This window comes from Austrofundulus limnaeus, unplaced genomic scaffold, assembly GCF_001266775.1.
Source record: "Austrofundulus limnaeus strain Quisiro unplaced genomic scaffold, Austrofundulus_limnaeus-1.0 Scaffold518, whole genome shotgun sequence".
Taxonomy (NCBI): Eukaryota; Metazoa; Chordata; class Actinopteri; order Cyprinodontiformes; family Rivulidae; genus Austrofundulus; species Austrofundulus limnaeus.
The window spans coordinates 50,930-65,447 of NW_013952920.1; the positions used below are offsets into that span (position 1 = coordinate 50,930).

General features: G+C 42.6%; 2 protein-coding genes across 5 annotated transcripts in view; one reads left to right on the forward strand and one right to left on the reverse strand.

Moving 5' to 3' along the window:
• sidt2 (SID1 transmembrane family, member 2) overlaps nt 1-8,652 on the forward strand; it is a gene marked incomplete at its 3' end in the record, with an annotated part of 34,376 nt that extends 25,724 nt beyond the window's left edge. The window contains 7 exon segments of the mRNA XM_014026018.1: nt 7,287-7,423; nt 7,514-7,622; nt 7,803-7,879; nt 8,006-8,052; nt 8,128-8,233; nt 8,332-8,442; nt 8,539-8,652. Of these exon segments, the coding sequence (XP_013881472.1) occupies nt 7,287-7,423; nt 7,514-7,622; nt 7,803-7,879; nt 8,006-8,052; nt 8,128-8,233; nt 8,332-8,442; nt 8,539-8,652 (701 nt within the window).
• cep164 (centrosomal protein 164) overlaps nt 1-14,518 on the reverse strand; it is a 52,295-nt gene that overhangs the window by 5,963 nt on the left and 31,814 nt on the right. For 2 of the 4 annotated variants that reach the window (XM_014026017.1, XM_014026014.1), the window contains exons 9-23: nt 12,201-12,254; nt 10,131-10,255; nt 5,859-6,272; nt 5,615-5,746; nt 5,124-5,319; nt 4,739-4,816; nt 4,479-4,601; nt 3,760-3,903; nt 3,184-3,267; nt 3,035-3,103; nt 1,326-1,585; nt 894-1,067; nt 643-820; nt 457-564; nt 65-167 (exon numbers count right to left, since the gene is read on the reverse strand). In XM_014026017.1, the coding sequence (XP_013881471.1) occupies nt 65-167; nt 457-564; nt 643-820; nt 894-1,067; nt 1,326-1,585; nt 3,035-3,103; nt 3,184-3,267; nt 3,760-3,903; nt 4,479-4,601; nt 4,739-4,816; nt 5,124-5,319; nt 5,615-5,746; nt 5,859-6,272; nt 10,131-10,255; nt 12,201-12,254 (2,242 nt within the window). Of the gene's footprint in view, nt 1-64; nt 168-456; nt 565-642; nt 821-893; nt 1,068-1,325; nt 1,586-3,034; nt 3,104-3,183; nt 3,268-3,759; nt 3,904-4,478; nt 4,602-4,738; nt 4,817-5,123; nt 5,320-5,614; nt 5,747-5,858; nt 6,273-10,130; nt 10,256-12,200; nt 12,255-12,720; nt 14,081-14,518 lie in introns of those variants that run through there. The other 2 variants (XM_014026016.1, XM_014026015.1) reach the window with 2 other exon arrangements.

A 14,518-nucleotide genomic window follows, 5' to 3' on the forward strand; every position in this document is an offset into this window, starting at 1 on the left:
TATATATAGAAAGTGTTACTGCTCTGTTTCTATTGTGTGTGCAGGATAATGTGTTTCCTTTAACCTGTCCCGTGAGGCGGCTCCACGGTGCTGCTGACGTCGGACTCGGTCACGTCAAACGTTACCTTTCTGTCTCCCGCCAGACCAGACGAATCATCAAACGCGAGCTGAAAGAAGAAAACGACAGCTGAGGCTGACTTTCTGATAAAAAGCATGAAAATGAAGACAAAATGAGAACACTCAAAATGCACATTACGCACAGAGCTCAGTTCAAAACTAACATCTGGTGTCGTAACAGATTTCTGGTCACTTCATTAACATTAAACTTCTGTTTTATTCCTTTATTGTTTTTATTTAGCCTGTTAATGTATTTTTTTTCCCCAAATTGGGACATTTACATCTTAAAAAACCCATGAAAATGCAAACATCTGTTGAATAAGTCTGTTTTCTCCTGACCTCCTCAGCCATAGAGCTCTCCAGCTGCTGCAGCTGCTCCTCCTTCTTCCTCAGCAGGGAGTTTCCTCTCTGAACCGTCCGCTGCAGCTCGGCCACATCTCTGGACTCCTAAAGGAACCGGAGAGAGCAGTCAGCCATCTCTGACACCCATCAGCCCAGGGAAACTCCTTCAGGACCCTGCTCCACCTGCTGGAGGGTCCTCAGCTTCTCCTCAGTCAGTCCTCCCAGACCGGGATCCTGAGAGCTGCTCGTCTGCGCCGCCTGCAGAGCTGCCTGTCTCTCCATCAGACGGTGGCTCTCTCTCTCCAGGAAGCGCTTCGTCTTCTGGATCGAGTGTCCGTGTGAGGAGACGTACTGCCGAAAGCTGACGACAAACGCTCAGGATTAACCGTCGTCGGGACTTCGTCTGAAACATTTTGTTCTCCGCGCCTTCTTACCCGTCCATGCTGCTGTGGCTGTCGGGTCCAGGAGAAAGAGACGGCTCGTCCAGGTCCTCCACATGGAGCGATGAGTCTCTCCACTCACTGGATAGCCTGACTGCTTTGTCTGCCTTCTTCCTGCCCTGCTCGGCTTTGGGAGATGTTTTCCCACCTTTGCTTTGTTCCAGCTCACTGACAAAACGAGACGAAGTATTTGAAACACAAAAATCCTATACAGGGTGAATCAAAAGTCACCGGACAACTCATCTGAATACAGGGGGGTCTATCTTTTAGGCTACATTCAGAACATGAACGCCATCTAAAACATCACCATATTAGATCAAAATAAACATACATACTGTTTTTCTGTGTCCAGATTCAAAGCCTTCTCTTCACATTTTTAGAGCATTACCAGGAAGAACAGGCAACGGCTGAATAGGAGCACTGTACCTGACTCTGCAGCCGAGATGGTCATACCTCTCCTGCAGCAGTGCCACCTTGCTCTCCAGTCGCTCCTTGTCCACCTTGGATCTCCTGCTCTCCTCTCTGGTTTTGTCTCTCTCCTCCCTCATCCTCTCCTCCGCCCCCTTGGCCTCGTTTCTCTCCTCTCTGGCTCTGTGGGCGAGTTCCCGGGCTTGTGCCACCTCCTCCCTCGCTCTGAGCAGTTCCTCCTTCAGCTGGTCTCTCTCTTTGACCAGCCGAGGCAACGTCTGAACACACAGAAATAATTCATCGGGCTCAATTTAGAGTGACCAATTAACCATGTTTTTGTTCTGTGGGAGGAAGCGGAGTGCGCGGTGAGAACATGCAAACTCCACCCAGAGAGGTCGACAGGCCAGGATTTGATCCAGCGACCTTCTTGCTGCGAGGCCTCAGCTCTACCAACTGAACCACCATGCTGCCACACAGAAATAAGGACATTTATAAAACATGGCTTAGAGAATGTTTCTTTGGTTCTTTATCTTAGATCTAAATAAGATATGAATTAAATAAAGAAAATAAAACAGGACTAAGTACACACCCCTGAGGAACTCCAGAAGTCAGAGGCACCCCAAAGGGAAACACTATCATTAGGTGGTTAGGCAGCTCAAGGTTTAACTGCTTTTTTGCTTTTTTATTAATTAACGAGAACATTTGTGTTACAGAAGATGACAGAGTAGCAGAGATGGGAACTCGTGACTCGGACTTGGACCTGAGTCGCACTTAATTCCCTACTATTAGAGACTTAGACTTGACTTGTGGTTTGAGACTTACGAACAATGCAAGTCTTTTCACTGCCTGACTTATGATTCTCACTCCTTCAGTACACATCCATGCTCCTCTCTGAGGACATATAAAGTTTTAAGAGCAAAATCATTTTACTCCTGCTCTCAAATTGAACATATACTCTCTTGATTAAAGTCAGAATAATTCTTCCATACACTCCACTCCCCCTCACCTGAGAATGGGAGGGGCCAGCGCTGTCCAATAATAATGACGTGTACCATACGTGATAAACAGACCTTCAGCATGGCAGGTGCGTTGCAGTGGGCAGCTCTGCTGCCATTCATTATAAGCTTTGCTTACAGAGACTTTATTCAATGCATGACAAGAGACATGGCTAAATGAAAAGTGTGTGAAGTCCAAATCTAAAATTTGTTTTTTGTAATGACTTGTGCAGCCCTTTTACTTTAAGGATTCTGGTTCATCATCTTCATGGAGATGCTTTTATGCATTTAAAAATATATTTTCTGGTATTTTATTGTAAAATCAGCAGCAGACTTGTTGGATTTATTCTTTGTCACTGGCAAGATATAATTACAGTAAGACTACAAGTGAAAAATACAGTTAACAATACTCTAAATGCTTGATTGTTATTTCAACCTTAACCTTATCTGTATTTTTAAAACAGTATTATGTTTTAATAGTATTATTAAAACATAATACTATGTTTTAATATTTTGTTAAAATATAGTATTATAGAATATAATCTAGTATAGTTAGAATACCTTTGATCAAACTACTAGTTAAGTAATACATGCAATGAGACTTGGACTTGAGGTCAAGAGACTTGAGACTTGACTTGGATTTTTGGTCAAAGATTTGGACTTGGACTTGCGCACATCTCTGCAGAGTAGAGTGGGTTAATATAAACAGTTAGAGAGAATTAGTGTTTTCACCTCTATCTGTCTGTCTAAATCTTTCTCTTCGTCCCCAAGCATCCTCCTCCTCTTCGTTAGCTCTGCTGCCTGATAGGAAATAGACGAGATCAGTCTACGAGGTTTTGTTTTGTGTTAATGCTGCAGCACACAAAGTCACTGAGATGAACCTTGGTTTGAAGCATGGCCTCCTGGCTCCTCAGTTCTTTCTCTCTTAGCTCCAGCAGATCTGCCAGATCCTTCAGTTCTGACTCCTGTGTGAAGAAGACATTCAGACATTAAAACCAACCCCATCGGGGGGGGGAAAAAAAGTATCAGCTGCAACGATACAGAAAGTTCACAATTTGGTTTGGTTCAATACTTTAGTCTCACGGTTCGATATTTTTCGATACAAAAAAAGAGAAATGTCCATGCCCTTTTTAACTTGTAATTTATTTAATTAATTATTAATTTGTTTAACCTCAAAAGTCCAGTTTTTAAATTAAATATTGCTGAAACAGCAAGTTTCTCGGTGGATCTGTGCTCCACAATGCGCCTAGGTGGAGTAGTCGAACACAGAAAAACTGATCCTTCAACACAGAGCATCTTCAGAAGACATGTTGATAAAATAAATTTTAAAAATCTGTATTGTTTGATACAAGTGTGTATTGAACCTAAAGCACTGTTCGATACGGGTACATGTATTGTTGCACCTCTGGTTGTTACTTCATGTACTTTGCAGCAAACCTGAGCGTGTCTCATCTCACCTTGCGTGAGTAGCCCAGCTGAGTCTTCTGTGTTTGTGAGTCGAGCTGCAAGCGGAGTCTCTCCAGCTGGACAGCATGTGAGGCCTGGAGCTGCTCCCTGTCGTCCTGCAGAGTGCGCAGCGAGCGCTCCCTCAGAGCGGTCTCCTGAAACAAACAGTACAGATCCGCAGTGAGCTGCTCCAGCATCAAACTGAGTGGATAAAAGTTTACAACCAGCTTTTTCAACCAATTTTTCAGATGATTTTTTTTTATTCTAAATACGTTGCTACTAATAATTAAAAATACTTTCTTTTACAATCCAGCACATTTACAAATGCAACTGTATGAGGCCTGAAGCCCCATTGTTATTTGACTGTTAAATTTCTGTTTCCATCACAGTTTCTTAATCTCCTACAGATGATAAATGACTTGAACTTGTACAGAGCTTTAAGACTCCAAAGGGTTTCACACTACAGTCATACTCAACAGTTTAATAAGTTTAAACAGCTCACAGAGAACTGGACTTTACATGACTGAACAGGCTTTTCAGTGATTGTACAATTTTTACACAACTTTTTTTGGGGGAGATTTCCATCACAGAATAGTTTGAACTAACAGACAGAGGGATTAAATCAGCTGAGATTATCACAGAAGTTGGAGGTTTCATCAGAACGGTTCAGAGCGCTGCGTGTTAAACAGAACAAAGTTCTCCGGGAGGTAAATATTAAACCCCGTCGCACCTCGTCCAGATATTTCTCTCGGATGCTGTTCATCTCCCTCCTGTGGTCGTCCCTCAGCTGCTCCAGCTTGTTCTCGTGCTCACGTTGCACTTCATCTCTCACTTGCTGGAGCACGTCGGACAGCTGGGCAAAAAAAATTTGCAACAAAGAAATCAGACTTGAGCTTCAAGCTTCGACAATCGGTTCAAGCGTACGGGGAAAAACACGATGGTGAATTACGTGTGTGTGTGTGTGTTTTCAGTGTGTTTGTGTTCCCTAACCTCTCTGTGGTACTCTGCCAGCTGCTGCTCGGGTCGTGGACTCATCAACAGCTCCCTCCTCCGCTCTGTGCTGACGACCTTTATACAGACAAAACTTTGTCAACACAAACAGATCATTAGTCTGTTTTTGACAGTGTGCACCTTAACAAAAGAACAAATGTAAACTTCAGGTTCTTGTGCAGCGTGTCAGTTCGATTGGCAAAGTGTTTTTGTCATTTTATCTGTTAAGAAATATTAAAGGAAAACTGTAGTTATTCATTTAGCCCCTGCTAAATCAGTATATCACACTCATGGCGCAGTGGGTGAGTTATTTGATTTAAAAATGTCTGTTCAATGAAAACAAAATTGAAAAAAAGAAAGAAGTGTTTCTTTGTGCCACGGTCACCTCCTGTTTCAGAGAGTTCAGTTTCTCGTCCTGCTCTCTCTGGAGTCTCCTCCTCTCAGCCTGCAGCTCCTCCTCTAATTCTGCCTTCAGACGCTCGACGTCCTGCTTCTTCTGGGCCTCGAGCCTGTCGCGAGCTGCTGCGCGTTCTTCCTCCAGAGCGACTTGCAGCTCCTTTAACATCACGTCGCTCTCTAACCTGAGCAGAAATAAAACGCACAGTAACTTTAATAAGAAGGTTTCAGGTGATGAAACAGTGTTAAAGGTGATCAAAAAGTCAAAGGTCAATAAGGTTTTATTCTTTGTTTGTGTTTCCTGCTCATCCTGTACTTTGTCTAGTGTTTATGGTGCTGATGATGCATTACTGTAACATTTACACCTGCAGTGTTTGGATCACGTGATGAATGAATCTGTTCATATACGTCTGACTACTTAGAAGCTAAATTAAACACGCTATAAATTCAATAAAAACATTTACTGCACATTAATCTGACCTGAGTTTTTCTTCCTGCTTCTCTCTCTCCTTTCTGACCGACTCTCGGAGTTCCACCAGTCTTCTGTCAGACACCTCGTTCAGCCTGGCCTCCTCCTCCCTCCTCTTAGACAGGAGATGCTGCTGCAGCACTCTGAACACACACATCACTTAAACTTAGAAAACGTGAAAGAAAAACATCACAGAAAACAGAGTTTTGTCACTGTTTTCGGGTTAAAGAGGCTTAAATTAATACAAATTTCCACCTCAGTCGTTCTTCACTCTCCTCCTTTAGTTTCTGTTCCTCTTCTTGTTCTTCTCTTTTCAGCTGCTCATAGAAAAAATGCCTTCTTGCCTCCTTTTCCTTCAACAAGCGCTCCTTCTCCTCCTCCTCCTTCTGGACCGTCCAGCTGGGCTCTTCTTCCAGAGCGCTTGCTTGTTTTTTTAAGGTGGGTTCGGCGTCTTCATCCAAAGTCCGGACGGGCCGACCCCTGGAGGTTTCAGGTCTCTGGACCCCCGCGGACGCACCGAGGCTTGGTGACGGGACGACGGCCTGATGGGAGTCAACTTGCTCCAAGCTGAAGGAGTTGGAGAGGGAAGGCGACTGGCTGGACTGGTGGAGGACAAGTCGGTCAACTTTATGGTATGGAGGGTTGTCTTCGTCTTTAGACAGGTTCTGACTGAGGAGAAAGTAGACAAGGACTTCATGAAACTGCCTCCGTAGATCTTACGCTCTAAACTCAACATGTCTAAAGGATTTTGAGTGAAATGATGAGCATAAATTAAGGTCATAATGTTATGGCAGATCAAAAATGATGCAAGCTCTAAATAATTTAAAGTTCACCTTTTGTTAATAAAACACTTTTAAAGGCACAGTGTGTAGGATTTGTTGTTTTCAGCTACATCTAGTGGTTGAATGGTTGAATCATCCTCCCTGGTCCTCCCCCCACCCCCACCCCCTGCTTCCAAACGCAAAGGAGTTGCTACGGTGTCTCTCNGTACTTTTCTCCTCTCAGTAGGGTTGTTTACAGCACACGCGATTTCTGTTTAGCTTCCTAGCTTAGCCTCCTTCACTGTGGAGCTGGCGTACACTTACATCGTGACCAAACAATCCAATCATTTTAAACTTCAGCAGAGGCCACGCCCCCAGCAAGAATCACTTCTCTATAGCCGAGAGTCCAGACCCTTGTACGAAGCAAAGTGAAGGACAAGGGTCTGGTTTTTACCAGGCTAGGGCTGCACAATATTAGAAAATCTTGTGATGGCAATATTTGTAAATAATGTGATGATGATAAGATGCGATATGTCTTTTTTTTCTTTTCTAATCTCTACTTCTTACTTTATGCAATCTTTAGCATTTTTGGCGATGTTCTTTGTGTCTGATGTGAGCTTCTACTGCTGTGCGGCTCTGTCCTACTGGCTAGATACTGCATTAGCATGAAAAATTCAACATTAAAACTCTTCAAATGCATTAGTCAAAGTCAAAATTATTGCACTCCAAGCAGTCCTTTGTGATATGAATATTGCACACACTGATAGTGCGATGACCATTTATTTGCGATATATTGTGCAACCGTAGTCCTTTTATATATTTCTGTCAGCTTCAGTCCTCCATACAGTGGTGATTAAAAAGAATAAAGTTTCAGTGGTGAGTTTCTTCCCAACAAGTGAAACATTGTTGTCTGTGTCTGCAGACACCTCCTTCATGTACATGATCGCCGGCCTCTGTATGTTGAAGCTGTACCAGAAGAGACACCCGGACATCAACGCCAGCGCGTACACCGCCTACGCCTGCCTGGCCGCCGTCATCTTCTTCTCTGTGCTCGGAGTGGTGCGCACAAACTCAGGCTCGCCTCATTTAAGACAATTTTTATTGCAATTATTATTTGTTTTAATTGTTTGTGTTGGGTCTGACTTTCAGGTGTTTGGAAAGGGCAACACTGTGTTCTGGATTGTTTTTTCAGTCATCCACATCCTGGCCACGCTCCTCCTCAGCACACAGCTGTACTACATGGGCCGATGGCGACTCGGTGAGGGCACAGCTGGAAGCAAAGTGCTCTTAAAAAAGCATTTCAAAGTCACGTACAGTTTATCATTAACTGTTGATTAATTAATTTCAATTAGATTAAACTTTTTATGGAATTTGGTACAACTTATAGGCTTAATTATGTGTTCTCATCTCTCATGTGTCTGTATTTTTCTTGCATTAGACGCTGGTATCCTGCGCAGGATTGTGTACGTTATCTACACAGACTGCATCAGACAGTGCAGTGGACCCATGTACATCGTGAGTAAAAACTGAACACTTTGCATCTTTATGTTAAACGTTATAAAGCGATAGAACTGCTGCAGTGATTAGTGGCACAGTCCCGTTGAAAAAATGAACCATTTTTCCCTGATTTCTGTCTGTCAGGATCGTATGGTTCTGCTCGTGATGGGAAATATAGTCAACTGGTCTCTGTAAGTGAACCTACAGTTTCTTCTTTATCTTTAGAGGCAGGTTAAATGTGTTGATGTTGTGCTCCGTCTCTGCAGAGCTGCCTATGGCCTCATAGAGAGGCCCAATGACTTCGCCTCCTACCTGCTGGCCATCGCCATCTGCAACCTGCTGCTCTACTTTGCCTTCTACATCATAATGAAGGTGTGTGTGTGTTTGCAGAGCTTGCAAGTCATAGTCCACTTCATTCATCAGCAGAATGGAGTTGAAGGGTTTTTACTCATCGTCTTGGTTTGTTTCAGCTTCGGAGCGGCGAGAGAATCAAGTGTCTGCCATTCGTGTGTATTCTCTTCACGGCAGTGGTTTGGGGATTTGCACTTTACTTCTTCTTCCAGGGTCTCAGCACCTGGCAGGTCAGCAATACAAATTAGATTCTGTGATGTGAGAATTTTTTCATTGGTTTATTTGTCATGATAACATTGTTTTTTTTTTTTTTTTTTCCAACACAGAAAACTCCAGCCGAGTCTCGTGAGCACAACAGAGACTGCATCCTGTTGTCGTTCTTTGACGACCACGACATTTGGCACTTCCTGTCCTCCATCGCCATGTTTGGATCCTTCCTGGTGGGTTTGACTTTTATTGCTTGTTTACTGTGTCCCTGGTTATTGACAGGGCTGCAATATTAAAAATGATTCATCTTTGCGTGAGTGACTTTAGGGCAGGGCTATTCAACTAAATTGCTCCGGGGGCCACAGTTACTGCAGGTCAACAGCACAGGGGCCGAACATCCAGCAATTAGTTATTTTGTAAATAAACCCAAGTATTACAAAGATCTGTTACCTTTGAAATAGTTTATTTTGCTGCATTTAATCATCATTACAACATACAGAACCCTATAAAAGTAGTAATAATCCAACAATATCAAAAAGAAAAAGAACAATTTATGCCTCCTATTTGACACAAATAATATGTTGGCATCTCTGACTTGCCAAATTTTTAAATCAATTTTATTTTCACTTTTATAGTTCTATCTTCAATTGCTTGTAGTTTTAATTGTCTTGCATGTTCATAGAAATGGTTTATACCAGCTTCCAGCCAAGATTCAGATGTTTCTGTAGATACCAAACATGTCTATGTTTAACTAAAATTACTTTGATTAATTAAAGTAGAAAACCAGGAGTTTGGGCTTAAGAGATGAATAAACCAATTGGCGGGCCGAACTATCCGCGGGCCGCCAGTTGAATAGCCCTGCTTTAGGGTCTTAGTTTATGGTGAGTTGGAATGGATAAAAACACAAATGAGCCGAGCCCTCGAAAGTGGGTCCGTTTCTCTCCCCGATAAGATGAGATAAGATAAGATGGACCTTTATTGTCATTGTACAGAGCACAGTGAAAGTTACACATATCAGACCAAAGCACCTTCATCTGTGGGACACAGAATCTGTCTCCTTCCTGAGCGCTATGATGGCTGGACACTGCCATCTTGTTTGTACTTGGTACAGATGTTTGTACAAATGAGCGAGGCACCTTCAGGCTTCTGGAAATTGCATCCAAGGATGAACCAAACTTGTGCAGGTCCACAAATCTCTTCCTGAAATGTTGGCTGATTTCTTTAGACTTTCCCATGATGTTACACAAGGAAGCAGTGTTTCAGTTGTGCCTTTAATTACATCCACATGTGGATGTTTGGTGTATGTGTCTTTATTTAGTGTATGTAAACAACTGTATGTGTGTTACAGAGTGCGACGGTGTGACTTCTGAATAAATGAAAATGATTTAACACAGTTGTTTATACTTTTAGCAGCTCCTTTAATTTCACTACTGACGCTGCTAAAAATGACATATTTTATTTTCTGGATCTCTGACAGACGGACTTCAATCTCTGAACTCGTAAAGTTTTTCNGACCATGGAGATATAAACAGCTTTTTATAAGGTAAAAATAATAAAACAAGGTCTTTGTCTGCAATGATTAGACATGTTTTTTATTATTGTCATTAGTGATTATCTCAATTTAGGCTAAAAGAATCGACAAAATCCTACACACTGTGCCTTTAAAAACCTTACGATGCTCATCTGAGCTATGCTAGAATATCCAAATGACCTCTCAGCTTTCCTCCCTCTTTCCTCATTTCCCTCCTCGTCTTCTTGAGTTTCCTCTTTGTCGTCTTTCTCCAGCAGACTGATGGAACCAGACAGATCACTGATCTCTTGGACCTTCTGGGACGCCTTCAAGACACAAAATCAGAACCGATCGGAGACATTTGACATCAGCTTGAATGCACTGTTTAGACCAGAGGTTCTCAAATGTTTTGGGTCGGGGGACCCCTGACAAAGGGGTAAAATTTCCAGGGACCCTCTCATAAACCTCATGCTGATTTAAAAATAATTTAAATCCTTTAAACCCCTAAATGCCATGGAAATATGTTTGTTTTACTTGTACGCTGTACCACATATAATGCTAAAAATATACATATATGTATGTACATGGCCCACAGAAACACATTACCTTTAAATATCCAGGTGGATTTTGTTAAGAAAAAAAGTTGTTATAACCTTAAAGGGACAGATATATTTGTAAAACCCAGATTCAGAACTAGTTTGAGGGAATGGTGTACTTTAATACAGGGAATAAGACTGTGGAATGATTTGAAGAGTGATGTTAAAAACGCAGGATCAATGGGCCTCATGCAAGAACCGTTCGTACGCACAGATTTGTTCTTAAGTTGTGCGTACGAGTGATTTAGGAGAATTTGTGGCATTCAACAATGTTTTTGTATTCTAAGATTTTTTTCAGATACGAACAAAATTCACGAGTGGTCCAGACCTGTCGTATATTTTACCAGCAGTCAGTCTGCTGTTATCCAGACGGATTTTCTTCATTAATAACTTTATATTTCGTTAGTTTGAAGATATTTTGAATTGAAAATAAATCACACTCCATGATTATCTTGACAATAAGCTATTCTGCTTGAATTAGAGTTATAATTTTAAATGTAATAATTTAGACTAACAATATAAATTGTCCGTCCGTCCGTTTTCTGCCGCTTATCCGGGATCGGGTCGTGGGGGGGCAGCAGCAGAGAGACCCCGCTCTCCCCAGCGACACCTTCCAGCTCGTCCTGGGGGACTCTGAGACGTTCCCAGGCCAGAGGGGATATATAATCCCTCCAGCAAGTCCTGGGTTTTCTCCAAAGTGCCAGACATATTTTGAAAATATTTTAAAATGCTTATTGCAGAACCGCAACTGAGACCACCTGCGACCGCGCTGGGGGGGGGGTGTTACGGTGCGCGACGGTGTGTCTTCTGAATAAATGAAAATGATTTAACACAGATGTTTATCCTTTTAGCAGCTCTTTTTATTCCACAGCTGACCTGCTAAAAATGACATATTTTATTTTCTGGATCTCTGACAGACGGACTTCAATCTCTGAACTCGTAAAGTTCTTCTTTTTAATTTTCGCTGTTATTTTCATGAATGGACACTTCCTTGTATCTGAGGCAGGAAGCATAGCCTTATATGGTGTTTTTGGGGTGGTAATTATGCTAATCTCCTCTCGCGTGCACGAGCAGCTGGATACGAACAGGTGGAATTTACGCAGCTCATTTACACACTTTTCCTGAAGATAGAAGAGTTTGTTGAATCTGACGTGACATGTTCGTACGAACCCTTTGTACGAACAAAAGTAAGAGAAATTTAGGATAAGAATATGAACATGTTCTTGCATGAGGCCCATTGTGTACATTTAAGAAAATGATAAAGTTTCGATTGTTAAAAAAAATATGAAACAGTATAAAATGCACCTATATTAATTGTTATTCTAGAGGGATTAGATGTTCTTGTCTTTTGTTTTGTTAATGATATAGATTTTTTGTTATATGAACGTATTCTTGGGAGAAAAGGAGCAGATATTATAAGATTTTTTTCTTCTCTCTGCTACCTTTCATTTTATTTGTGATTTTGATACACATATATTGTTTTTCTAATTTTTCTTTTTTATATTTTTCTTTTTATTGTATATAAATTGTTTGTTTTGTTTTAATGAAATGAATAAACTAAACTAAACTAAAAATAAAAACCAAAATCAACAACTTAATGTAATGTTTTGAGGACCCCCAAGCTACAGCTCACAAACCCCAGTTTGAGAACCTCTGGTTTAGACGACCAGATTACCTTCACATCTATGGAGGGAGATGGCTCTGCAGTGTTCTTATTGGCCTCAAACTCCTGCAAAAAAAAAAAAAGAAACACAAACACAGTCAGTAATAATGCAGCAGCTCTGGATCTGCAAGCACAAATATACACAGTCACATGAAAGCCAGCTGCCAACAAGTTTAAACTGGATTTAAGGCAGAGACTGCATGCAAACAGAACTAGAGCCGGGTTGTAAACAGCACACCAGAATTGTTCTGTCACCCAAACACACAAGACTCTGGAGGTGAGGAGGTGATGGAGGGAGAGGAGAGCTCTGGATCTGCTTCAACCTCCAACCAACAAGCAGATTCCAAGTCTGACAGAGGGGCAGGGAGGGAGTCAAAGCTTTCCAATCCAGTCCTGAAGGGCTCAAACTGATCGACTCGTTCTTTCATCCACAGAAAGTCTCAGCCCCCAAGGCACTGGAGTTGGACTCTGGCAGCTACATGCACCTGCTCCAAACGGGAGCAGGAAGAGGGAGGCAACACCAAAGCCCTACCTCCACAGGAAGGGAGGAGCTCCTCTCCTTCATCTCGTCAGCGAGACTCTCTTCCCGCTCGTGTTTGAGTTCGGCTGGTTGGACACGAGTCGAGTTAAAAGCTTTAAGGACTTCCTCGTCGCTCTCCGATGCACCCGGTGGATTTAGACTCCCTGCTTCATCTTCTGTCTCCGCTTCCTCCTCCGGCGTTTCCTCTCCTCCAGCTTTCAGTGCCTCCTTGTCGCTCTCTGTTGGCTCCCTGCTGCTTCTGGAGCGTCTCTGCACAGCTTCGTCACTCTCGTCGTCCTCATCCTCTTCCTGCTGTTTCTGGAAGCCCTCGCCCTCGCTCAGCTCGTCATCAGAAACCCCTCTCTCGGTCGCATCTCTGTTTTCGTCAAGTTTCTCCTTATTTCTACCCTCCTCAATCTCTGACTCGTCTAAACTCTTTACATCTCCATCCCTGTTGTCATCATCCCGGCTCTCTGCAAACCTTTCTACCTCTTCATAGCTCTTATCACTGTGTTTTATGTTTTCTAACATTTCTTCGGTATCAGCTCCACTCTGATCTTCCTCCTGGTGAAGTCGACCGTCTCCTTCCAGCTCGTTCCCAGCCGTCGCCTCAACGCTCCCCCTGTTTTCTCCACTGCTCTCCTCGTTTTCTGCATCTTCCGTCTCTCCATCCTCCTCCACGTCCGACCGCGCCGCTAAGTGTTCAGGTTCACGGGCCGGAGCACCGGACCCCTCCTCGCTGACTTGGTTTGTCCGGCCCGCCTTGCTAGAGAGCTGGATGTGGTGGCCCACGTCCTTCAAGGAGGGGGGAGGAAGAGGAGGAACGGTCCACCCAAACAGAGGCACAAAGGACGGCGCGCAGAGACACAAAAAACAGAGGGGATGGAGGTGGGGTTAAAGGGAAGCAGGCAGACGAAAAGACTGTGTGACCCCGTTTAAGGATAATAGAGGCTTGAAATAACTGCATGCAGGCATTTAATAATAAAAAAACTCAACAGGTTGTATTAAAAAGAAACACAGACATAAACAAATAAAAATACATACAGTCACGGTAAAAGTATTCATCCAGAATATCTGAAGCTTTACTGTCCATTAATACGCTTTAAAATTGGCTGAATACTAGTTGAGATGAACAAAAACAGTAGACATATTACACTGCTGTGATTTATTTATAAAAAGTAAGTCAAACTGCAGGAACATGACATGAAAACTAAATACAGCCCACGATTCCAAAGTTTGTAGCAGCACGTTTTTAGGAACAGCTTCATTTAATCATCACTCGACTAAGTGCTTCTCAAACTGAGTCATTTTTCAACTTCTGCCTGTTTTCGGCTCTAGTAATAATGTAGGCTGAACTAAAAAGTATTTTTTTATTTAAAGATGTATACGCTATCACCATATATATATGTACTAGCTCAGCGCTACACATTCTCCTCTCATCACAAAAATGACTGAAACTGAAAATATGGACGGAGGACCTCAGTTTAGCTTGATAGTTTGTCATGCTAGCACCGAGCTAATACACATGGCAGTATAGCGTCGGCGCTAACACTAAAGCTACCAGGCTAAGCTGAGGTTCTTCTTCCATGAAGCAGCTCTGTTGTCCTCCATCTATATTTTCAGTTACAGGCTGAGTCATTTCTACCTTCTCCTCTCTGTCAACGCTCTCTGGTTTCGTTTAAAAGTCAATCCTCTGATGTTGTCCGAGATTAACCTTCAGGGTGGATATAGCTCACACTGAGGACCTATCCACGTCATCATTTACCCAGAATGCTTTGCATGTAAAAATGCCTCCGTCCGTGTTGAAATA